At 43.9% G+C, this 24,871-nt stretch overlaps 3 protein-coding genes across 7 annotated transcripts; 2 read left to right on the top strand and 1 right to left on the bottom strand.

Annotated features, from left to right (window-relative positions):
- The first annotated feature begins 566 nt into the window (after positions 1-566).
- ift57 (intraflagellar transport 57 homolog (Chlamydomonas)) lies at positions 567-6,057 on the top strand. Its single transcript, XM_089008407.1, has 11 exons — positions 567-1,059; positions 2,164-2,338; positions 2,410-2,528; positions 3,263-3,350; positions 3,426-3,494; positions 3,569-3,697; positions 4,268-4,339; positions 4,444-4,575; positions 4,640-4,702; positions 5,629-5,695; positions 5,773-6,057. Exons 1-11 carry the CDS (start codon positions 902-904, stop codon positions 5,934-5,936), a joined length of 1,236 nt encoding a protein of 411 aa, XP_088864533.1. The 5' UTR covers positions 567-901; the 3' UTR covers positions 5,937-6,057.
- Positions 6,058-8,285: 2,228 nt separating this feature from the next.
- LOC148890997 (uncharacterized) lies at positions 8,286-17,414 on the top strand. Of its 5 annotated transcripts, none has more exons than XM_089008401.1 (2): positions 8,286-8,430; positions 14,326-17,414. In XM_089008401.1, exon 2 carries the CDS (start codon positions 14,361-14,363, stop codon positions 17,283-17,285), a length of 2,925 nt encoding a protein of 974 aa, XP_088864527.1. In that variant the 5' UTR covers positions 8,286-8,430; positions 14,326-14,360; the 3' UTR covers positions 17,286-17,414. The 5 variants fall into 5 exon arrangements, with proteins under 5 accessions (XP_088864527.1, XP_088864529.1, XP_088864530.1 ...); XM_089008403.1 differs by having other exon boundaries at positions 8,287-8,434; XM_089008404.1 differs by lacking the exon at positions 8,286-8,430 and adding an exon at positions 8,671-8,817.
- Positions 17,415-20,136: 2,722 nt separating this feature from the next.
- Positions 20,137-23,166, bottom strand: LOC148890996 (caveolae-associated protein 4a-like). Its single transcript, XM_089008794.1, has 2 exons — positions 22,381-23,166; positions 20,137-21,127 (listed from the first exon to the last, which is right to left on the bottom strand). Exons 1-2 carry the CDS (start codon positions 22,627-22,629, stop codon positions 20,537-20,539), a joined length of 840 nt encoding a protein of 279 aa, XP_088864920.1. The 5' UTR covers positions 22,630-23,166; the 3' UTR covers positions 20,137-20,536.
- Between the last annotated feature and the right edge of the window lie 1,705 nt (positions 23,167-24,871).

The following is a 24,871-nucleotide window of genomic DNA, read 5'->3' as shown; positions in this document are numbered from 1 at the left end:
AGCTAGCCAATCGATAGCCAACAGATACTTAGCTAGACAGCAAACTAGCTAGATAGTGAATAGCTAGCTAGATATCTAGCTAGCCAGCCAGATAGCTAATAGATAGCAAATAGCTAGCCAGCCAGATAGCTATTTGGCTAGCTAGCTTTCTATCTATTTGAGTTACTTCCAGGTTGAGTGAACGCTGGCGTGTGTGGCTGCCGCTGCTCACCCACAGAAAAACTGATCCTGTGACTGTAAAGTGACCTTGAGAGTTTTGAAAAGCGCTTAGAAATGAAATGGAGTATTATTATTATCGTCATTATCATTATTATTATTATTATCGTCATTATCATTCATTCTTCTTCTTCTTATTATTATTATTATTATTATTATTATTATTATTATTATTATTATTATTATTATTATTATGATTATTATTTAAAATCGATTCCATTTTAGAAGTACGTAACACGTCGCCCTTGCAACGTGTTTATGTTGAGAGCTTCAAACAAGCGACTTCGTTTACACTCCAGACCAGTAGGTGGCGGTATTTTACTTCAATGTTATTGTCTCACCACGCGAAAGAGACGCTGCCAAACGCGAATTGGATGTTGCTTGTTCGCTATAGATTTTCTTTCTCTCTTTTCTGGTTGATTTAATGGTTTCACCGGTAGATGTTAACAAGTTCGTCTTTATTACTGTCATACGATCACGTTTGACCACTTCCGTAGTCATGCAGTGAATGCAGTAAATATCAAACTCGAGTAACATTAGCCAAGCGGCTCGACGCTTTTCTGTCGGTTGCCTAACAACGGCTAGCCAAGAAAACGGGGTTAGCTTAGCCGTATGCTAACGCCACTAGTCGCCTCAAAAAGGCGACTGGAAACCAAAAACAAGATCAATCTGGAAAAAAAGCGAGATGGCCGAGAACGGTCGCCGCGGCTGGGACGAAGACGAACGCGGACCGGGAGCTCTTCATCACGGCTTCGTGCTCATGGAGGCGCTCTTGGAGAAGCTGAAAATCTTAAACTGCGACCAGGAACTGCTGGAAAAACACAATATGAAGCCCTTATCCAGGCACGTCAACCCAAAACAGCATTCAGCTCTTTTTTGTCGCACTGATATCGAAACGCAAATGAAAAAGAATACATTGCTTCAGTCAGCAGAGGTTGTTTCCACTTTTTAAAAATCAAAATTGTGAGCTGTATTAGACACCATTGGGGGCTAATCACCCACATTAGAAAACAGAATTAGGAAGTTTTTAGTGATGACGTCAAAGTCAGGTTTATTGTCAAATATGCTAATATGCATGACATACAAAAAAAGACAGACAATTGACAACAGACAATACATGTCATTTGTGAAGGTAAGTGAGGTATTGTCGTATGTAAAGTGACATAGTGTAGTAATGCAAATACAGACACGCGGAAGTAATTCAAATAGAAAGAAAGCGGCTAACTGGCTAATAGATAGCTATTAGCTAGCTACATAGCAAATAGAAAGTTAGCTACATAGTAAATAGATAGCTAGATAACAAATAGATAGCAAATAAATAAACATAGAAGTCAAAAGAACAAAAAAAAAAATAATATGACAACACGAAGACAATATATTACAACTTGATTGATATAGCGCTTTAAGAACAGCTGAAGCTGTAACAAAGCGCTAACATGGAAAAGGGCAAATACTGCCCCCTCGTGGAAGGGAACAAAACATTGCCAGAGGTCTGACCCGCGCTTTTTGCCCCCCCGCCCCCCTCCATAAGAATAACCAAAAGTGTGTAAAAGTGATTGACAACTTTGTCAGACCAGTACAGGTTTGCTTGCAACAAAATGGTGGACATTTGGAACACATCTTGGGAAAGCCATAAATGGACTAAAAATGGACAGAAATAATTGAAACTCTGCTCAATGGTCTTCCATAAACGGAATAATGTGTAGTTGTAATTTGAAATCAATAGCTTTTTAATCAAAGCTACAGTTGACATGTTCATGGGTACGCATCTTTTTGGGTCGCCCTGTAGTTTCAATTCCCGAATAGATTCAAGAATGGCAACGAATGAGTTAAGCAACCAACAATGCGTCGCCTTCGTGACCTTAAATTTGCAGTTAGTGACCCCGGTAGAGAGAAAAAAAAAAAGTTCTCCTAAGCCCGTATATGATGTCCTTTATGGCTTTGCAGACATTACTTTGTTTCCAGCCCTTACCTGGCGGCCAATCCGGGCGAGCAGTTTTACGTGTTTGCCATCATGGCCGCCTGGCTCCTCAACGGCGCTGGCAGAAGCTTCGGCCACCCTCAAGAGGACGACGAGCCCACCGCCACTAGCGCCAACATCCTGGCCGAGCTCAGGACCCTCGTAAACATTTTCTCTTATTCATATTTTAATATTTTGTGAGTGACGCTAAGGAGATTTCTCTGTTTATTTAGGGTGTGAAAGTGGACTTCCCGCCGTCCAAGCTGAAGTCTGGTTCAGGCGAGCACGTCTGCTTTGTATTGAACACGCTAGCAGAACACGCGCTCAAGAGGCGAGGATTCTCCTTTAAAAGGTCACTTTTTTTACTAGCATTCTATGATTATTGTGCTACTCATCCTTTTGTGTGGCTCGATGTGATATTTCAATTGAGCATATTGAAAACAAAATTATCATCATCATCTTGGAAAATCCATTTTTTGTTGACCAATGTCGTCTACAGTGATACCTCAGCTTACGAACTTAATTGCTTCCCAGAAAGTGTGTGTAAGGTGAAAAGTGTGTATTCCAAACATTAATTTCCCATAGGAAATCATTGAAATGAGAATTATCCGTTCCCAGGTCCCCATAAAACATAATTTTTCTATGAAATACGCCTTAAAAGTACACAAAATATACCTTATTTTATGTATAATACCTGTGCTATTGTATTGAAGAAATAAACTACTATATAATAAAGTCGTTTTGTTGACCTTTGTGAAATCATTAAAATACACAAAATATACCTTATTTTATGTATAATACCTGTGCTATTGTATTGTATTGAAGAAATAAACTGTACTGTATAATAAAGTCATTTACTTGACCCGTACTTACAACTATGACCACCAGACCCCCCTAATCGACCCTAATAATACGAAATATAAAATGAATTCGCGAACGACTTAAAGACCCAGCAATGAATCAATTCATTGACAACAAAATCATTGATCCAATTAGATGAAAATGCCGTGGGGCAGCCACACCTTATTGGTCGAAGGTTTACGGACAGCCGAGGGAAAATTGTGCCTAAACCGTTGTTCGTTTCAGACCAAACTACCCCACGGAAACCACAGAAGAAGAATCGGTGATGGACGACCACGCAGAACTCTTGCTCAACGAGACGGATCACGTTGCCGTACGTCCTTTTCCTTTTTGTCCTCTTCTCCTTGGACGATCTTCTTCCTGGTTCCTCCTTTTTGTGTCTCTTCAGGAGGAGGACGATGACGATGAAGACAACCTGGTGGACTTTGAGGCGCTCACCCTGCAGAGCGCGCTTAAAGTTAGCCATCGGCAACAGGAAGTCGTCGCAGGGTGGCGGAGAAGGTTTCAACCTGCGTTGCGTTGTTCCTTCAGGAAGCCCCGACGGCGTCCTCGTCCAAACCCGACGAGATCTTGCGGTCCACGCTGGACGTGGCCGAGTGGAACCTGGAAGTGGAACGGGTCCTTCCCCTTTTGAAAGTCACAATCAGGACGGAGCACAAGGTACAACGCCAACTTTTGTTTCATGCTGTTGTACTCCTAGTTGGCTGAACACAAGGCCCACAATGGAAGCACAACAACATCTGGGGTCAATCTGTGGTGAACAGACACAGCCTGTTTGTTAAACTGTCATCCTCAGGTAGGAGATCTGGCATTGGGCAGAATTTTCGTAAACTTCTTCATAAGCCAGGTTACGAATCTATCAGTTCATGGAAAGACGACCCATTAAAACGTCTACGTTCTGTTGGTTTACGGATGTTGGTGCTTGGGACGTCCATGGATGTGGTATTCAAATCAAGAAGACAATGTTTTACAAATTTAGCACTTCAAACCTCAGCTCACGAACTTAAATGGTTTCCAGAAAGTGTATGTAAGGCGAAAAGTGTGTCTTCCAAACATTAATTTCCCATAGGAAACCAGTAGTTGATGTCTTGATGGAACGGAGTGGGAGGGGGAGTGAAGGAGGGAGTTACTGTTTGGAAGGAGAGTCACACACGCACCCGCCATTTTTTTCCCCCACAAATGATTCATGTTTGTCACCCGCCATCTTTGTTTTGACCTTCATGTGCGCAGGACTGGAGGGTCCACGTGGACCAGATGCATCAACACCAGGACGCCATCAAGTCTTCCCTCCATGAGGCCAAAGTGCGTTGAGTTCAAGTCACAATGTTAGAATATGAAACTTGTTGAATATGACACAGGTTTATGAGTTTTATTTATTTATTTATTTTTGTCTTTTGTTTTCCAAGAGCTACATTGGCAAACTGGAGGCGGACATCAGCAGGACATTGGAAAAGGTGTCCAGTCGAGAAAAGTACATAAACAAGCAACTGGAAGGCGTCATCGGCGAACATCGCGCCGCTCAGGCCAAGCTCGGCGAGGTCAGACAGCCCCGCCCATCCTCAAAATGTCTCCACCGTCTTCCATTTTTTTGTCATCTGCCAGGTCAGGGAGCTCTACCAACGTGCCAGCGGGGGCGTGGCCCAGAGGACGCGACTCCTGGCAGAGGTTAGCGCTTTCTTTATGCGATGCTAAATTTAAAAAAGATATATTAAATAAAGCTGTCCTCATCCTTTTGTACATATGAAATTGTGTAAATAGAGTGATACCTCAGCCCTACGAACGCTTCAGATCACAACTTTCCACCTTACGAACATTAAATTCGCGGGAATATAATCTTGGCATAAGAACTAGTTTTTGGCGGACGAACCAAACCACACGCGGCGCCACGGTGGCTGGCGGACTAGTTTTCCACACCTCCTTTCTTTGAGTGCAGACGTGGTTTGTTATCGAGTGTAGTACTTTTGCTATTATGGGAGCAAAAAAGACCCCACCACAGGCTACTGTTAAGCCGAAGAAGACATGAAAGAAAATTACGATCGAGCAAAAGATCATCGAAAAACACCAACAAGGTGTGCGTTTGTATCAAGCAATAGAAGAGGTTGAAAAACTTCTGTTGATTTGGATGAACGAAAAGCAGCGAGCAGGGGACAGTGTGAGTGAGGGTATTATCGCCGAGAAAGCACGCCAACTTCACTCGGAGATCATCAAGAGGCAACAACAGCAACGACCATGACAAAGCTCAATGAAACCACTTTATTATACTGTACTGTTTATTTCTTTCATTACAATACAACAGCACACTTCTTATACATAAAATACGGTATATTTTGTGTAATTTTAAGGCTTATTTTGTAGAAAATTATGTTTTATAGGGACCTGGGAACGGATTATTCTCATTTTAATGGTTTCTTATGGGAAATAAATGTTTGGAAGATGAAATTTTCGCCTTACACACAATTTCTGGGCACCAATTAAATTCATGAGCTGAGGTATCACTGTATGCACAAACTATCATGAAGAGACCAGAAATCTCACAGATGAGGAAACTGGTTCCTGAAAATGGTGAAGCTGTTGTGGTTGTGACTTTTCAGCTGAGTGACGAGCTGGACAAGGTGAAACAAGAGATGGAGGAACGAGGCAGCAGCATGTCGGATGGAGGTGAGCAAAAAGTTTCCTTGGCTCACCCCTCCCCCCCCTCCATGATCTGACGCGACCACGCCCGCCCTTGTGTCCAGCGGCGGTGGTGAAGATCAAGCAGAGCGCCAGCAAGCTGAAGCAGGAGATCGCGCGCATGGACGTGCGCGCCGGCGTGGTGGCGCACGTGCTGCTGCACGCCAAACTCAAGCGCAAGTCCGACATGAACTTCCACGCGCACGCTTCCTACGCCGCCGCCGTCTGAGCGTACGTCTTTCGCATCTTCTTTGTAAACAAGTACAGTCATACCTTGGTTTATGAACCCCTTGGCTTACAAACATTTTGGTTTACTACCGTTAAATGGTCAATAAAACGACTTTATTATATTGTACAGTTTATTTCTTTAATTATAATACCATAGCACATTTCTTATACGTAAAATAATGTATATTGTGTGTCATTGTACGGCTTATTTAGTCGAAAATTATGTTTTATGGGGACCTGGGAACGGATTATTCTCATTTTAATGGTTTCCTATGGGAAATTATTTTTTGGGATACGCACTTTTCGCCTTACACATTCTGGGAACCAATTAAATTTGGATGCCAAGCTATCACTGTACACTTTTTGTCATCAGATGCCTCTGAACCAAATAAGTCGAGGACATTTCCAACAAGAGGCAAATAAAGTTCTCAAGATGAAAAAAAACACCACAAGGCCTTTTTCTCTCTTTATAGTTTGTTAAAGGACAACCGACAGCATTTTTTTGTTTCCTAACTGACATCATAAAACCGCTTTGTAGCATCTAAAGAGATTAGACAGAATAAGCTTGGTATGCAGAATAAGAATAAGAATAATAATACATTTCATTTCTAAGCGCCTTTCAAAACTCTCAAGGTCACTTTACAGTCACAGAATAGTTTTTTTTTTCTGTGGGTGAGCAGCGGCAGCCACACTCGCCAGCGTTCACTCAACCCGGAAGTCAAATAGATAGCAAGCTAGCTAGCTGGCGAATAGATGGCTAATTGGATTTGCCTTTATTAGTCTCACAGTGGAGAAATTTACATTTCACAGCAGCAAAGTGATGCAAGGAATGAAAGTAGAAAAACAAAATACACGAGCTGCTGGAAAGGCAGCCACTCTCGCGGCGCCGTCTTGAAGTCAAAAGAACAAAAAAAAACTATATAACAAATAATATGACAGCACAAAGACACAGAGTCATTCATTCTTCAGGACTTGCTGTACCCTCTTTGTGATGACATGAAGCAGTTCTAGATGAAAGAGGAGAGGATCAAAGCGTCTTTCCACCAGTGGATCAGGGACATCATGGTGGAACGTGCGCGTCGACTACAAGCTAAATGTTGAAAGCAAAGCTTAGTCAACACTTGTGACTCGAATACACAATTGAAGCACAGCCAACCTGGGGTCAATCAGGTCAACAAATACAGCAAGTTAAACTGTCAGCTTCATCTTGGAGATCTGGCCCAGAATTTACGACTTGGGAAACTCCTTATCACAGAAGTAATTTAGGACTTCAAACTCATTCACAGGAAGAGGTCATGAGCCAGGTTACAAATGTATCAGTTCATGGAAAACAATGATTTATTGCCTACAGCTGTTCGTGCTTAGAACTCAAAAGATGTGGTATTCTAATCAAGAAAACTATGTTTTACTATTGTATCACTTTCATTTGCATGGACTCTCAATAAATAGCTTGGCAGAAGGCTGCAGAATTCAGACGCCTGTCATGAATGGCTACGTCTCCTGCCGGCAGTAGGGACAATCTTTCTGCTTCCGAGTCTTCGTCCACTGTGTCTGATTGTCATATCTCTGACACTAAAATAGCCAAAACACACAGGCTGATATATTTTCGTCAAATGCAAAAGACCAATAAAAATGACCTCAAGTGTCCCAAAACTGCCACAAAATGAGCTTGAAACTGGGGAGGTTCAGGAAGTCCCGCCCCCTTCTTTGTGATGTCACGCCAGGATACTCCTTCACCTTCGCCAAGCTTGTGGTGAACTGCTTTGCAAGCTGTGAATGTGCGTGTGGGCGCTTTTGCAGCTAACCGCCGTATCCTTCACCTCACGTTTGAATACATTGTTACGGCGCATATGTGATTATTGCTATTATGCTATATTTGCTATTTGGCGAAATGATTATTTTAAGATACTTGGGGGGGGGGGGCGTGTTCATCACTCATGCATGAATGGGAGTGGAGGCAAACTTCACGCTATATTCCTTGTTTAAGAAATGAAATAGAGAGACTGCTACCAGTAATACTCATAATACAACTACATACCTCAACCTAGTAGACATGTATTCATAAAGGATATATATATAGTAGGGATGTGATACATTTTTTCAATAATAATTCATCACACATTTTCTAATAGGTGTGATCAAATCTCGACATTGAGTGGAAAAAAACCAATACGGACGACTGTTGATGTTCATTTTGTGAAACGTTTCATTCAGTTCGTCGACACGCCGTGGAAATCATCTTTTATAAGCTGTCATGACAACGGTTGACCGGTAGTGGGTGCTAACGGCCACCGCAGCGCATTGGCAGACGGTAGGCCACGCCCCGTGACGTCTCCTCAACCCTTGACGACCCAAAAAACGCCGCTGAAGTTTTTCGATGACACTCCGAAGTGTAACTGCTTAAGTTTCCGCGTTGCTTCACTTGGTTTGCCTCAACTTTTTGGCTCTTTTTGAAGGACATGAAGAGAAAAAAGTAGACGAGGGGCCATTTTCTAGTAAGTAAATGCGACGCGGTGTGTGTGACTGTGTACGTCGTATACTCATTAAACAACGTGGGAGGGAGACGGTCGTTCAAATGCGCGTGAGAGGGAAAGGAGATGATTTCTTTTTGCTTGTCATAAACGTTCCTCGGCAGTCCGTGTGATTCTCATTGTCTCTGAGCCGCCACGTTTACTTTTATACCCACTTTCACGCGTGGGAAATGCGTCAATCAGGCTGAGACGCACATCAAGGAGATCAAAAGGGCTTGAAAGACATCAAAGACGCGGTGCAGTGCACCGGCGACGCCACATAACCACTGGGTCCCAGCTTTGTGTGACAATCAGAGCCCTGCTGCCATTTGCTGCCCGTCATCTCACCAAAATTCAAACGGGATTAAATAGGTACGCTACAGTTCGCTATATTCCACCGCGATTGTTTCTCTCCAGTGAACCGAGCGCACTCTGTACTTGCAGTCGTATATCTTTTACATTTTTGTGAAGTACATAATCGTTTTTTGGTGGAATTTTCAAAGATATGCCGTTTATGATGACGTATTACACATGTTACCCTTCATGCTGGTTCTTGAAATTTCCGAATACGACAACGAGAAACGGGGGGAAAATTGATTGAAGTTTACGATCTGTTTGCTGACACTACAGTTTATAAAGATGAGTAAATTGTATTTTCATAACTCATAAAAGTGGTAGAATATATATTTTCCTCCATAACTGCCAAGTGTCAATCAAAAAGAAGCATTAGCATATATATTTCTAGAGCTCGCAATTTTCTTTCGTAGTACATATTCAGTGACATTTTGGATTTCTGACGAAAATCTGCCTGCGTTCGATCGTTGATATTTGCTCATTTATAGTTTAAATCTTTTCTGTTCTTGTTTAGAATTTCAAAAGCTTTCCAATGGTACCTTACTCGTCAAGATCTGCCAAAAGAAAAGAAAAAGAAAGTTATGATAGTTTAAACTATAATAAAGAACTCGGCCAAAGATTTTAATTGTTTTAACTGTAATTACAGGCAGAAAATCCCTTCATATTTCCAAAATTAAAAATTCCATTATTTCCTTATTTGTCATAGAACAATAATCTATACGTCATTTGAAAGCTATTTAAATGGACTTTAATATTAGAAAATGTGTGATGAATTCTGATTGAAAAATGTTGTCACATCACTTGATTAAAGAAAGAAAGACCCGCTCTGAAATCCTTTGCAGCTCAATCACCGAAATCATCATCGAAATGGCCCGTGAGGAGGGTTGCCAGTTCTATTCCGTCAATATAAAATTACAGTCACCGCCTTGCCAGTTGCCTCAAATTGAATCGTGTTACGCAGATGGATGTTTTATTTCTAGAATGTATTCTTTCTTTTAATTACAAAGTCAAAAGTCCAACTGCTTTATGTCACAAAGAGGGTACAGCTTGTGCTGAAGAATGAATGACTTTGTGTCTTTGTGTTGTCATGTGATTTGCTGTAGTTTTTTTTTTTTTTAATTCAAGATGGCGCCGTGAGAGTGGCTGGCTTTTCCAGCAGCTCCTGTACAGTGATACCTTGGCTTACGAACTTAATTGGTTCCCAGACAGAATGTGCAAGGCGAAAAGAGTGTATCCCAAACATTAATTTCCCATAGGAAACCATTCATAAATCCCGTGCGGCTTTAACGAAGACTTGGGGCGGAGAATAGAGGACAGAGGGTGCCATTTCCCTGTTAGGAGAAGGGGCTCGTTCACGAACGACACATCACGCATTGTGGTGCTCCGTATGTACCCCGAAAAATAGTTCGTATGCCAAGATTAAGATGCCCAAATTCTGCAGCCCTCTGCCAAGCTATTTATTGAGAGTATATGCAAATTTAAAGGACACCCGACGGCATTTTTTTGTTTCCTAACTGACATCAGAAAAACATTTGATAGCATCTAAAATAGCCAAAACACAAAGGCTCATATTTTAGTCAAAAGCAAAACACCAATAAAAATGACTTAAAGTGTCCCAAAACTACTTCAAAATGACCCCGGAAATGCCGAGTTTCAGAAGGTCCCGCCCCCTTGCTCGTGACGTCACGCCAGGACGTCTTTGCCTTGCTCTAGAATCAAAACAATGGCTTCAGATTCGGAAAAGATGCTTTCTTGTTACTCATCCAGTTATGAATATGATTCAAATAGTTATGAAGAGGAAAGCATAAATGTTTGCAATCGATTAAAGAAGTCCTTCCTGTATCATTTTGAGGCGTCTAGACTCCAATGTAGCACCCCGGAAATGCACAAGATTGCGCCCAAGCTTCGTTGGAAATGGGCTAATTTGTCTGCTGGGAATTTGTGTCAACTAGTATCAAATAGTAGTCTTGCTGCAACACACAACGATTCACCATAGCGTTATTTATGTGTTTTCCTTCTAATTTCGCCATCAACACAAAGTTTTCAGACTAAAAAAGTACCCAAAATGCATTGGTTGTCGCTTTCTCGGTCAGGGGCGTTCCAGACGTGACGTCACGTCAGGCATCGTCACCAACTCGAAAACAAGACTTCCTGAATATTCAACGCGGGTCTTAAAACGTAAAATATAACTATATGCCGTGGAATCTTTGTAAAATACGCTCAGTAGAAGTCATTTCAAGTGATTTTACAAATTATGGACACAACTTGTCTGGAGGCGTCGGTTGTCCTTTAAGTGATACATTAATAAAACATAGTTTTCTTCATTATTATAATATCACACCACTTGAGTTCTAAGCACGAACAGATGTAAGAAATAAAACATTGTCTTTTCCATGAACAGATAAATTTGTAACCTGGCTAGTGAGCTCTTCCTGTGAAGGAGTTTGAAGTCCTAAATTACTTCCGTCATGAGGAGTTTCCCAAGTCGTAAATTCTGTGCCAGATCTCCTAGATGAAGCTGACAGTTTAACTTGCTGTATCTGTTGACCTGATTGACCCCAGGTTGTCTGTGTTTCAATTGTGAAAGCACGGTGTTTTATGAAAAATTGCCTTGTTACAGGTTCGGAGAGATCGCAGCAGAGAAATGACCACAAACAACAAACTGTATATATATAGATATGTATTTATTGATAAAACACACAGCAATTTACAGCATTTCCCACGCTAGACACAAACTGTCACCTCTATGCCCCCACGTAAAGACTCCAACATCACGGTTAAGATCCAGAATAGTATACCTTACCGTTGACAGAGGGCGGAGAGCCGGCAAAAACACCCCGGTAGATTAATCTGGACTGGAAAACCCAAAGCTGGACACTCGTGCACAGTTCACAGCAGACTTTGCCCGATATTGAGGTAAACCCCATCTTATAGACCCACTCACGCGGAAACAAATGGCCAGTTTGTCCTCGCTAGAGATGAGTCATTTCTCCCCCCTCGCTCAGCCTTGAGACCAGGTGCTCCAAAAAAAAACATGTTGTGTATGATACATTGTCGGGCGTATGAGAAAATGAGCAGTTCATGCAGGAAAATACAAAACATAGATAAGTGCGGAACAAGCGATAAAACAAGTGCTACCAGGTGTTCATGATCAGCGTGAGAGAAATACAGAAAGTGGCAAACAAATTGTATAACCATATGGGTCAGCTCAGGACACCAATAAACATTTCTTCCTTCACACGGCAACTTCACTCGGATACCATCAAGAGGCAACGACATCGACCATCACAAAGGTCAATAAAACGACTTTATTATACAGTACAGTTTATTTCTTCCATTACAATACAATAGCACATTTATTAGAGATAAAATAAGGTCTATTTTGTGTAGTTTTATGGCTTATTTAGGCGAAAAATTTGTTTTATGGGGACCTGTGAACGGATTATTCTCATTTTAATGGTTTTTTATGGAAAATCAATGTTTGGAAGACTAATTTTTGACTTACACACACTTTCTGGGAACCAATTAAGTTTGTAAGATGAGGTATCACTGTACCCAAATCACTTTGGGGTCGAGACTTTTGGATGCGGATCCATTGCGCCATTCATCAGATAACACGCAGCGCATAGAAATGAAATGTATTATTCTTATTATTATAAAGTGAACATTTCCTTAAGCGTAGTAGAATAATGATCATCTTAAATGGGAGTATCTGCTTGATTGAAAGTGTTTTCAAAGCTGCAAAACACCAAGGACTAATTCATGAATGTGTCATGTGAAAAACAAAAGATCCTTTGGGATGGCTCCTATTTTTGTTTCTTCTTATCTTGATGTTGCGGCCCCCCGCCTGTGCTACTTAGTTTTGAAGTTGTGGTGGGAGGGGGAAGCAATAAGCAGCAGACGCAAGGTCTCCGTGACACTTTGACTCCTCCGCAATCGTGCTTGGCTCCGTCTGGTACGTTTGTGGTCACCCTGGAATTTCATCCGTTTGCTTGTCGATATTTCTTTAGAAAAATGGAATAATAATAATAACACGTTTCATTTCTAAGCGCCTTTCAAAACTCTCAAGGTCACTTTTCAGTCACAGGATCAGTTTTTCTGTGGGTGAGCAGCGGCTGCCACACGCACCAGCGTTCACTCAACGCATAAGAAACTCAGATAGAAAGCTAGCTAGCTAATAGATAGACAGCTAGCTAGCTAATAGATAGACAGCTAGCTAGGTAGCCGTATAACTAATAGATAGTCAGCTAGATAGCTAATAGATAGCAGCTAGCTAGAAAGCCGGCTAATAGATAGCCAGCTAGGTAGCTAGCTAGAAAGCCAGCTGGGAAAACCTTTCTTGTGTGGCCATCCCAGCGCGAATAGCACACATTCCACTTTGATTCCGTCTGGTCATAAATTTTTGTCTGTGTGAGGAGACAAAGACAACTAGTTCCCCCTGACCCTTGACCCTATTTTTTCCCCTGGCAAACGACAGCGAATATAAACATCCCAGATAACATCTCCTTATACGACGACAGTGCGTGCACGGTATACAGTGATACCTCATCTTACGAACTTAATTGGTTCCCAGAAAGTGTGCGTAAGGCAAAAAGTTCGTCTTCTAAACATTTATTTCCCATAAGAAACAATTAAAACAAGAATAATCCAGTCCCAGGTCCCCAAAAAACGTGTGAGTAAGGTGAAAAGTTTGTCTGCCAAACATTTATTTCCCATATTCCCATAATAGCAAAAGTACTCCACTTGATAACAAACAATGTCTGCTCTCAAAAAAAGGGGGTGACGAAAACGAGTCCGCCAGCCACCGTGGCGCTGTTCAACCGTGTGGTTTGGTGGTCACCCGCCAAAAACTAGTCCGCCAGCCACCATGGCGCTGTGTGGTTTGGTTCGTCCGCCAAAAACTAGTCCGCCAGCCAAGACTATACGCTCGCGAATTTAATGTTTGTGGGGCAAAAAGTTCGTGAACTAAAACATTCGTAAGATGGGTGTAGTGGAGATTTTATATGAAAATCTTCATTCTTATTGCTCAACTAATGGGTCTTGTGTTAAAAGTCATTGTGTTAAAAGTCCACGCTGCTCTGTTTGAACTCGTTACACCATGATCAAGGGTCGAGATTAATTAGGGGAGCAGTAAGAATCAACCAATCAGGATGATTGGAACAAATCTGATAATGGTCAAGGCTATGAAGGATCGGGATGACCGTATAAAGCATTATAAAATTGTGCCAACCAATAGGGTTGCTTTATGCTTGTACGCCTCTATTAATGATGAAACTAAAGTAAACTGACTGATTTCAATAAAAGGGCCCAGTCCGGGTCAGTTGGGAGTCAACTCGCAACACGACACTGTTGTGTCTTACCTTGCAGCTGATGAGCCCGTACGTACGTTAAGCCTTGGTTACACGTTGGATGCGTGGACTTGGCTCATTTACTGGCGCGTCTTTGGAAGGTTTCATCCTGTTTTGTGTTCAATTCCTTGCCAGATATTTGTACACTGATTGCATCCCCTGTTTGGACTTCTTTCAGGGACATGGTCTTCTTTGGGCTCAGCTGAGGACACGATGCAGGCGTATGCGCATATGAGCGCGCCTTCACGGGACTCCTCGGTCAACGCAATGTCGAACCATCCCTGGGCAACAAACCTGTACCCATGCCAGAAAGACGGCGGTGCCGATAGGCTGACGGCATTTCCCCGCGAAGACGGCAAAAGCTACCATGCGTCGCATGGCCCTCAGACCATCTTCTCCGCTGTGCCACAAGGTGGAAACTATGGACCTCAGCTCGTCCCCGCAAACGTTTTCCATCACAAAACAGGCCAGACATGGTCAACGTGGAACACAGGAGGCTTTGCCCGAAGAGACACCGTGCCCTTCCAGAACCCAATCTCTCCGTTAAGGAGCCCATCGGGAGTGGTCAATGGCCATGGTCTTGTACCGAAGCACCACATGAATTGGAATCCATTTTACCAGAAGCCACCGCCGGTGTATCCGCAGAACTTGATCACAAGAAGTGGTCCGAGTTTTCCTGGCATCAGCAAAAATCTCGTAAAGACTCGTAGGGTGGAGCCAGACACCAGGTCCACATTGCAGAAAAAATTGACCTTTCACCGCTGGAAGTTGAATCAACATCAAAAACAAAAGCAGCTGCTCACTCAAACAAGTGACACGCGATCACCGACTCCAACGACAGTGCCGGACACGTCGACGCAGGTTAGGATACCGCAGATGACGTCGACGACGAAACCCCCTACCTGCGCCACAAGTGTTCCTGGAGAGTCATTAAAACGAAGCGAAGCTAGCCGCGGAGGCCACTCTCAGCACCAGACACCAAGGGAAACTATTGCGTGGTCACAAAACCCCATCCTATGCGAACTCCTCACATTGTCAGAGAGTAGCTCTGATCTGCAAACGGTTGCCGACACGCAGCCCATCTCAAAGGGTAGGCCAGAACTTGCTGACCAGCTTCTGGCAACTGCACGTGATCCTTCTGGCCGGGGTTGCATTGATCAGTCAGCAAAGAACCAAGAGAAGCAAAACTTTCCACAACCTTCCCAACCAGAAGAGTTTGAGAGCCAAGAAGAGAATCAAAATGAGAGGCCAGTCGGTGTTGAACTCCGGTCTGTCCCATCGCGGAATTGGACTCATGAAGACTTAGTGGAACTTGTCAGGGACACCCATCATTCCCAGACAAAGTCAACGGTCCGCTTTGATTGCCATGGTATCATGACCAAGTTCTGGAAAGATCACAAAATATTTTTGGAAACACTCAAGACAGGCTTGTACAATAAGATCATGGCAGAGTCGAATGCTTTTTGCAATGAGCACTTGACCCCCAAGACTCCGGTGCTGTCACAACCCAAGTGCGACATGAAACTCAGCGGCCTACGGGTGTTGCAACACGACGAAGTCTACTCTGAACCGGCGTACTCCTCACTCTGGAGGAACATCAACCAACAGCTCGATGACATTGATAAGGAGTTTGGTTTGGGAGGTGACTTCCTCCATCCCTCGCGACTTCCAGCGCCACCTCCACCCTCTGGCGAGCTTCCCTCACCAGAGACCAAACCCACCTCCCTGGAAAAAGAGCGACAAGAACGCGAAAAAGATGAAAAACTGCAAAAGGCTCAAGAGCCCGAGATGGACTCTGCATCATCTGCTCCTTCCAGTGAAGATCCGGATGACATCTATTCATTTGTCATTGAAGTTCTGACCCAAGAGCAGGCCAAAACCATCTATGAGAGTTTGAATCATACCAAAGAAGCTACGACCAAGGGAGACTTGACTACCAAGAGAGAGTTGACTACAAAGGGAGACTTGATAGGCTCCACAAAGCCTCAAACAAGTATCAACCAAGGGGACTCAGGACCAGGAAAGGATGACTCTAACATGAAGTCGGAGTCTTTCCATGAACAGTCCAAAGAGTCTATTTTCAGTTTTCCCCCAAAACAAGGGACGGTGCAGAACGATCTGGACAATATGCCAAAGGAAATCAGGTGCGAAGATCTTGACTTTTCCATTTGTGTGGATACCGACGACGACTCTGTGGATTGCTCTCATTCCCAGGATGCTTCTGCGCCAAAGGAACAAAACCAGATAGAAAATAATGCCGCACCGGATCTCCAAGGTCCGGAAAAGGTCGTCCAACAAGATGACCAAGAGACGGCAAATGTCTCCCAACAAGATGACCGAGAATCGGATCACATCTGTGAACAAGATGAGCAAGCCGTTTCAAATGATATCCACCAAGATGACCAAGAAATGGGAAATTCCTCCCAACAGGAACATGAACAAGAGTCAACCAAGGTTCCCCAAGACAGGGTCATGGTTTTCCAACCAAACCGAGAAATGACAAAGGTCTGTCGTCCAGTCTTAGTTTCACCATCCAAGGTTTCTTCTGAACCATTCCAGAGTCGCCGTAGTCCTGTGGAAGCGATCGCCACCAAACAATACCAAGGCGAGACCAGGCTCCGCTTTGCCGACAAGCGTTTAGCCTCCCCGAAGAAAAAGCACAAGAGAACCAAGCAGTCGGTCATGAACATTCCCTGCCTGAAGAAGCTGATAACGAAACGTCAACGCAAAGACGTTAGCAAACCAGGCCAAAAGACTCTGTCCAAAAACCGCAAGATGGCGATGGAACTGGTCCCTTTTGGTTCATCCAGACGCAGCCTCAATTACACTCCGTCCCGTCACGTGCCAGAGGTTCTGCGCTTGACTCCCATCAAACAGCGGATCTACGAGGAATGGTGTCTACCTCCCGCCAGACTTGACGGCAAAAGCAAATACAAATTTCAAAGGAAGACTCACGCGGATCTTGCCGGAAAACAGCCGCCGTTGCCCATCTTGGGATTGGCCAAAGACAATTGCAGAATGTCGTTGACGCTGAACAAAAGAAGCTCAAGGCTGGACAGAGCGAAGAAGGATGCCGCTGACGCCATGTTCAGGAGCGCCACCAAGTGTCATTTCCGGATGTTGACGGAGAAATGTTAAGGCGCCGCCAAATGCAGTCAGGACAACGGTTTGGTGGTATGCTAATGTTCCTGATGCTGTACACAATAAAAGTGTGAAACAACATATTTTGATACTTCTTTTTTCTTGAATAAATCTCCATTAAACAGCTGCTGATGTAATGATGTTCATTGTTATTGCGCACTTTTCAAATATCTACCCTTTAAACATACAGTGATACCTCAGCTTACGAACGCTTTAGCTCATGTAATTTTCGCCTTACTAACATTACATTCGCTAGCATATAATCTTAGCAGACGAACTCGTTTTCGGCGGAGGAACCAAAGCACACAGCACCACGGTGGCTGCCGGACTAGTTTTCCACACCTCCTTTCATTTGAGTGCAGACGTGGTTTGTTATCGAGTGAAGTACTTTTGCTATTATGGGAGCGAAAAAGACCCCACCACAGGCTAGTGTTAAGCCGAAGGGGACGCAAAAGAAAATGACGGTTGAGCAGAGGAAGGAGATCATCGAAAAAACCAACCAGGTGTGCGTTTGTGTGACTTACGTACCAGTACCAGTATGCTAAGTGGACCATTGTTACGTGTGGCTAAGGGTGTTTCTGTGTTGACTAAGCAACGGTCTCAGGCAATAGAAGAGGTTGAAAAACTTCTCTTGATTTGGATGAACGAAAAGCAGCTAGCAGGGGACACTCTGAGTAAGGGTATTATCGCCGAGAAAGCACGGCAACTTCACTCAGATATCATCAAGAGGCAACTACATCAACGACCATCACAAATGTAAATAAAACAACTTTATTGTCCAGTACAGTTTATTTCTTTAATTACAATACAATAGCACATTTAATATACATAAAATAAGGTCTATTTTGTCATTTTAAGGCGCATTTAGTCGAAAATCATGTTTATGTGGGGACCTGGGAACGGATTATTCTTGTTTTTAATGGTTTCTTATGTGAAATAAATGTTTGGAAGACGGACTTTTTGCCTTACACACACGTTAAGTTCGTAAGCTGAGGTATCACTGTCGTATTTTGAAGTTGTCACGATTCACTTTGCGATCAACGGGTGGCACTGTCGGAGCCCTCCTGCAGCTGCACAGGTGTTGCTCGTTTTAATCAGTGAGGTCGGGTCCCGAGAATGAATGGCAAAAGTTTTTGAAAAGGAATATTTTCTTTTGGTTAAGATTCAGCGAAAGTAGAAAATAGAACCAGACTTCAAGTACAAGTGAAGGTAAGACTAAAGCTTTTGTTTTCAAATCCAGAGGGAATGACGTCATTGTAAAACGATACGAAATGTCCATTTTTTAAATGAACGTGTTTGTGGTTCTTGTGAAATATTTGGCCATGACTATTTTACCTTTTTTTTCTCCAACACAACATTAAGCAGAGAAATTACAAGTATTGTCACACTTGAGCAGTGTTTGGCATCTCCATTTTGAGCAGTGCCATTTGTTGCTTCATTTGACAAACTGTCATTTTTTTTATCGTGTTAACAAAAATGTTTGGAAATTGTGCTCCGCCACCCCCCAAGATAGAATGCTTATTTTCACATGTTAAGAAAAATGCATATATATGTAACGGAGTCATGCATTATGATTATTAAATGGTGACGGAAGTGACGCCACGGGACCAAAATCCAGGTTGCAGAGCTACCTGGGAAGTAGTGATGGGGATTACGGCTCTTTTTAGAGAGCCGGTTCGTTTGACTGCTCACTTAAAAGATCTGGCTCTTTCGGCTCTCAAATCTCTCCTCCGTTTTTCTTTTTTGGTCTTGTTGTTGCTTCAATTAATTTACTACAAAAAATATACAATACAGTATATCATTTTTAAAATGTATGTGACTTTATTTACGCTCGCGCGTGTGTGTACCACTCCGTATCAATCACGTGCGACTTCAGCCAAAGGGGTTGCGGAATCGGCTCCTATAAGCGGCTCCCTATTAAGAGTCGGCTTAGTCGTTCCCTTCAAAGAGACGGCTCTAAGAACCAATTCTTTCGTGAACGACACATCACTACCTGGGAAGAATACAATTCATTTATAAATGTTATACTTACCTTTTAGTGTCGTTTTTATCATTTTATATTTCATATTATCAATTTTATATTTAGATTGTATACTGTGGGTTAAAGAAAACACTTGTAGGTAAAGAATACAGCATTATTACAGTATTAAGACAACATCTACTGACACAAATGTGCACGGCTTCCCACGCATGCGCGCTGTTGAAAAATCGCTCTCCCTGCTAACAGCCAGAAGAGGTCGCCCGGCACACGCTCGGACTCAGGCGGACGCCGAAGGCAAAAAGCAGTGTACAATACTACAGGGGATGTTACCGAGACGGTATCTGTACTGTATAACTATTGTATTGAGTGTACTCACGCAGTAGATTGTTGTGCGAGTGTGTGACACGCTGGCTGGCCAAAATTGTAGTACGCGTTGCTGGCTGCCTGTGTGTTGCGGTGCCAGGCGTAGAATAAAAAAAAAGGGTCTGGCGGTTGTGGTCGTAAGTACGGGTGGTCGTAACTCGCGCCGGTCGTAACTCGCATGTTACCTGTATTTACTTTGTTGGACTTGCGATGAGTAAATGCTTTGCTTTGTTTGTAATAAAATCGATGTTTCTAATACAGTAAAGTCTGGTTATATCGATATTCAAGGGAGTCCGAAAAAATATCGATATAACCGGGACTATCGATATATCCGACCCTGTTTGCATGTAATTTTCTCCGTGCGTGCATAGAAATAGTATCGATATAACCGGGACTATCGATATATCTGATATCGATATAACGAGACTTTACTGTATTTCCATATGAAACTGTTGTGGTGAAGAGAGACAGAGAGAGAGCGAGACAGAGAAAGAGAGACAGACAGACAGAGACCCCTATTTTTAATGCGTTGTTGTTTTTCTATCTTCTTCATGGTTACATCATCTTGTTAACGAACATTCCTGTCATTGGGCTTCAATTCTGGCAATGGTGGTCTACTTTCTGTATTTGGAGATCTACTTCCTGTAATGGTGATCTACTTCTTGTCCACGTTCTGTGAATTGTATCTGCTTTACGTTTGGTATATTCGGGTAGACCTCAGTGGTTCCTGTCATTGTCCCGTGATGGTGGTCTTAGTCCTGCAGATGGAATCCAGTTCCTTTCATCTTCCCATAATGGTGGTCTGCCGCCTTTCATGGTGGTCTGCTTCATGCGCTCGACTTGCCGTCATCTTCTCGTCATGGGGGTCTACCTCCCGTACTCTCTCTGTCACGGGACGGGGGATCTAATTGCCGTCATCTTGGTCTTGCTCGGCTCTCCCGGGGGCAGTGGCCTGTTCCGCCGGGCCTTCTCTCTTGGTCTCCACCACAACTTTGGTGGGCTCGGGTTGGGGCTGGAAGGCAAGGGCAACCTCGACCTGTGCTTCGGCGTCGCCATCAACGCCTTCTTGGCCCTCGGCCACAGCTCTTTCCTTCTTGATCTTGATCTTGAAGCTCTCCTTGGTGGGAGCCTTCTTTGCGATATTCTCCTTCAGGCGCTCGCCGCTTTGCTTGAGGCGCTCGTCAGCCTGCTGCATCTTCTCGCGGCGCTCGGGTGGCATCACCTTCTCGCCAAGGTTGTGGAACTTGGTGCCGATGTTGTCTTTGGTCTTGTTCATGTTCTCCTTGGAGAAAGCCGCCTTGAGGGTCTCTGTGCTTTTCACCATGGACTTCTTGAAGCGTGCCGCCCGGGAGGGATCGGCTTCCTCCATGCTTAGGTACTCCTCGTCCGAGGAGAGGTCAGCGGGGACGTCGTAAGAATCGGGCTCCAGCTCCAGAGCCTCCAGACCCCCCTTGGGGCTCTTGGTGACTGCCACAGACGGGACCTCGGTCTCACCCTGCGAGGAAAGCACAAACAGCAAAAGGGTTAGACCCTTATCGATCAGGAAATACTGAACCACGAGCGATCGCAACATGGCTGAAACGTCCATTGAAGCTGCGCTACTAGCCTCTGAGAATCCAAACGATGCCAGTGGCTGGCTGGACCTTTAATGCTCATGGTATGCTTGAAATGCTAATGCCTCGCATAATCTTTCTACGGACCGTTGCCCTCAACGCTAATGGCTAGCTTGAACATGCCTGCATGTGTGCAGCACTTTATGCACCGTTGAGTTACGTATGTCGTCGTGTTCCAATTATCTTTGATCATGGCCGCTTCCTGGCCCGATTGGCTCTGCTGTCAAATAGTGACCGCGATCGACAGCAGCTGGTTGTTACGGAGGCACTTGTGGGGAGGGGCACCGTGATATGCTCGGGGTCTCAGAATAGGACCCTGTCAAAGATTGTAACACAGCTGTTGGCAAAGTTCTGGTTACGTTCGCATTTGAAATGCTACGTTTAAAGATAAGCTCATTGGAAAAAAAGGCTCCAGTCTGTAAAACGGTGGTGAGAGCAGCCATGATGTTTAGACTGGAGACAGTGCCACTTAAGAAAAGACAGGAAACAGAGCTCGGGCTAGCAGAGATGAAGATGTTGAGGTTCTCTTTGGGAGTGACCTAGTTGGATAGGCTCAGAAATGAGCGACAAAACACAGAGCCATTGGAGGGAAAGTCAAAGATGCAAGACTGAGATGGTTTGGACATGTCCAGAGGAGAGAGAGTGACTGAAGGACGCTGAGCCTTGAACTGCCAGGCAGGAGACCAAGAGAACGACCAAAGAGGAGGTTTATGGATTTTGTCAAAGAGGACATGGAGGTAGCTGGTGTGAGCGAAAAGGATGCACAAAACCAGCTTAGATGGAGGACATAGATTCGCTGTGGCGATCCCTGAAGGGAAAAGCCGAAAGGAGAAGAAGTTCAGTCAGAAGTCCGACTGGTTCTTACTGGTGGTTTTTACACAGTTTGACGCTAACGCATCGTTGAGTTCTGTTGGAAACGGTCCTGGTACAAGAGGAGGTTTGAAGACAAGGAGGAAGAATACCGACTGAGGTGTTGGTGAAGAGGAAATGAGGTGGAGAAAAGGAGCAGTTGGATCTTCTGACAGAAAAAGTGCAGAATGAGGAAGAAGTTTTGAGAATGGTGATTGGAGAAAAAGCAAGGTGGACGATAGGAAGAAGAGCAAGTGAGATACGGATGCCGAGAAGTGTTTCTGACCTGATAGATGACCACTCTGAACTTGTTCCTGGTGAGCAGCTCATCCTGGGTGCTCTCCACCTTCTTGACGCGACCGTTCTGCTTCTCCACGCGGGCTCGGACGTCTTTGACGTTGGCGCTGACTTTTCGCGTCTTCTGCAGTAGTTTGTCCAAGCAGCCGCTGGTCTGGGCGTGCTCCTTGGCCAATTTCAGGACGTCGCCCTGGATGCTGTGGATGTTGTTCTCCAGGTCCCGCTGACGCTCTTCCATTCGCTACTGGCCTGACTGCACGTTGTCGATGATTCCGGCCACGCGTTCCAGGAGAGAGAGGATGCTCAGGGCACTGATGGGCTTACCGTCCTCGTCCTCCAAGCCGACGATCTCCAGCTTCTCCTCGGCGACGTACTTGCGCTGATCCATTTCTTGAAGAGATTCCAGAGGCATATTTGGCTTCTGTTAGTTTTCGCTGGGGCGAAGGCGATGAGGTAGTAGATTCTGGCTTTCGGGTGAAGGCTTTGGTCTTTGGGGAAGAAGAAGACTCTGCTTATCGGGCGGTCGCTTCGCTTTTTAGGGAAGGCTGCTTCGGAAGAAGGTTCCACTTTTGGAGATAAAGATCCTGGCTTGAGGAATGCAAACTCCCAATTGTGGGTTAGAAGGTTCTAGCCTCAGGGGAGAAGAAGGCTCTGTGGCTTTGAGCATCAAGTTCTCCGGCTTTGGGCTAGAAGCTTCTGTCCAAAGGGGAAGAATTTTCTGGATCCCAGCATAGGAACCCACCGGGACAACTGCTCACTGGAAAGAGGGGAACTCCGCCCCCCTTCTACCTCATATTAAAAAAGGGAACATGATCCCACCCTGTCAGAAACATCCAGAAGTAAAGCTAGGAACTAAAAATAAAACTCCTGTAAGGGGACACTCGGACAATTTTGAGAATGAGAAGCAATCCGAGCTCCAGTACTTCTGGGATTGCTCTGATTTTTTTCCATTACAGTGATAACTCGGCTCACGAATTTAATTGGTTCCCAGAAAGTGTGTGTAAGGCAAAAAGTTTGTCTACCAAACATTTCCCATAAGAAACCATTAAAATGAGAATAATCCGTTCCCAGGTGCCTATAAAGCATAATATTCTACTAAATAAGCCTTAAAACTACACCAAATAGACCTTATTTTATGTATAATAAATGTTCTATTGGATTGTAATGAAAGAAATAAACTGTACTGTATAATAAAGTCGTTTTATTGACCTTTGTGATGGTCCTTGATGTAGTTACCTCTGTCCCCTGCTAGCTGATTTTTCATTAATAAAATCAACAGAAATTCTTCCATTGCCTGAGACCTTTGCTTAGACAACACGGAAACACCCTTAGCCACACGTAGCAATGGTCGACTTAGCATACTGGTACTGGGACGCTAAGTCACACAGATGCACACCTCGTTGGTGTTTTTCGATGATCTCCTTCTTCTGCTCGATTGTCATTTTCTATTGTGCCCTCTTCGGCTTAACATTAGCCTGTGGTGGGGTCTTTTTCGGTCCCATAATAGCAAAAGTATTACACTCGATAAAAAAACATGTCTGCACTCAAAGAAAGGGGGTGTGTAACACTAGTCCGCCAGCCACCGTGGTGCCGTGTGGTTTGGTTCGTCCGCCGGAAACTACTTCGTTAGCCAAGACTATATCCTCACGAATTTAATGTTCGTGAGGTGAAAAGTCCGTGAGCTAAATAAAGCGTTCGTAAGCCGAGGCATCACCGCATTTGCTCATTTGCGACGCCCACAGCTGACAGGCATTGACGTCAACACTTTCACTTTAAACAAATACCCTTCCAGGAGACTCTGTAGAGCCACCCCAAAAAGAGTATCAAAGTCTGACCGGGTAGTTTATTCTGGGATGGCTTGTCGTCTAAAAGAATCCCTTTGGCGCTTTGACTCGTCGGGAATGTGACAGATCGTTCATTGGGAAGGACTTGGATGCTATTTGCAAGCCAAGATTAGCATTTCATTTTGATTTTCTTGACCCCCCCCCCCCCAAAAAAAAAAACAAGAAATAATAATAATAATCCATTTCATTTCAAAACTCTCAAGGTCACTTTACAGTCACAGGTTTTTTTTTACCGTGGGTGAGCAGTGGCGGCCACACACGCCAGCGTTCACTCAACTCGGAAATAACTCAAATTGATAGAAAGCTAGCTAACAGCTAGCCAGCTAGATACCTACATAGCCAGCTGGATAGCAAATAGCTAGCTAGCTAGGTAGCCAGCTAAATAGCCAGATAATAATAATCCATTTCATTTCTAAGCGCCTTTCAAAACACTCAAAGTCACTTTACAGTCAGAATAGTTTTTCCTGTGGGTGAGCAGCGGCAGCCACACACCTGGAAGTAACTCAAATAGATAGAAAGCTAGCCAGCTAGATACCTACCTATCTATCTAGATAGTGTTAGGTTAAAATATTACAGGCTAATATTAGGATTTTAAAGTTATCTTTAAAATTGTAAATATTATGAACGGAATGAAAT

Source organism: Hippocampus bargibanti, linkage group LG11 (genome assembly GCF_051943395.1).
Source record: "Hippocampus bargibanti isolate YZ-2025 linkage group LG11, ASM5194339v1, whole genome shotgun sequence".
NCBI classification, from domain to species: domain Eukaryota; kingdom Metazoa; phylum Chordata; class Actinopteri; order Syngnathiformes; family Syngnathidae; genus Hippocampus; species Hippocampus bargibanti.
Note: the sequence above shows the minus strand (reverse complement) of the source record. Positions and strands in the feature narration are given on the sequence as shown.

Excerpts from the sequence above, each read along its gene's own strand:
- LOC148890997 (XM_089008400.1), top strand. The coding sequence starts at position 14,209 with ATGCGTGGACTTGGCTCATTTACTGGCGCGTCTTTGGAAG. Across the intron at positions 14,249-14,325 it reads TACTGGCGCGTCTTTGGAAG|GGACATGGTCTTCTTTGGGC; the intron begins GTTTCATCCTGT and ends GACTTCTTTCAG.
- ift57 (XM_089008407.1), top strand. The coding sequence starts at position 902 with ATGGCCGAGAACGGTCGCCGCGGCTGGGACGAAGACGAACGCGGACCG. Across the intron at positions 3,698-4,267 it reads CAATCAGGACGGAGCACAAG|GACTGGAGGGTCCACGTGGA; the intron begins GTACAACGCCAA and ends TCATGTGCGCAG. Across the intron at positions 5,696-5,772 it reads CAGCAGCATGTCGGATGGAG|CGGCGGTGGTGAAGATCAAG; the intron begins GTGAGCAAAAAG and ends CCTTGTGTCCAG.
- LOC148890996 (XM_089008794.1), bottom strand. The coding sequence starts at position 22,629 with ATGGAAGAGCGTCAGCGGGACCTGGAGAACAACATCCACAGCATCCAG. Across the intron at positions 21,128-22,380 it reads TCAGAGTGGTCATCTATCAG|GGTGAGACCGAGGTCCCGTC; the intron begins GTCAGAAACACT and ends CTTTCCTCGCAG.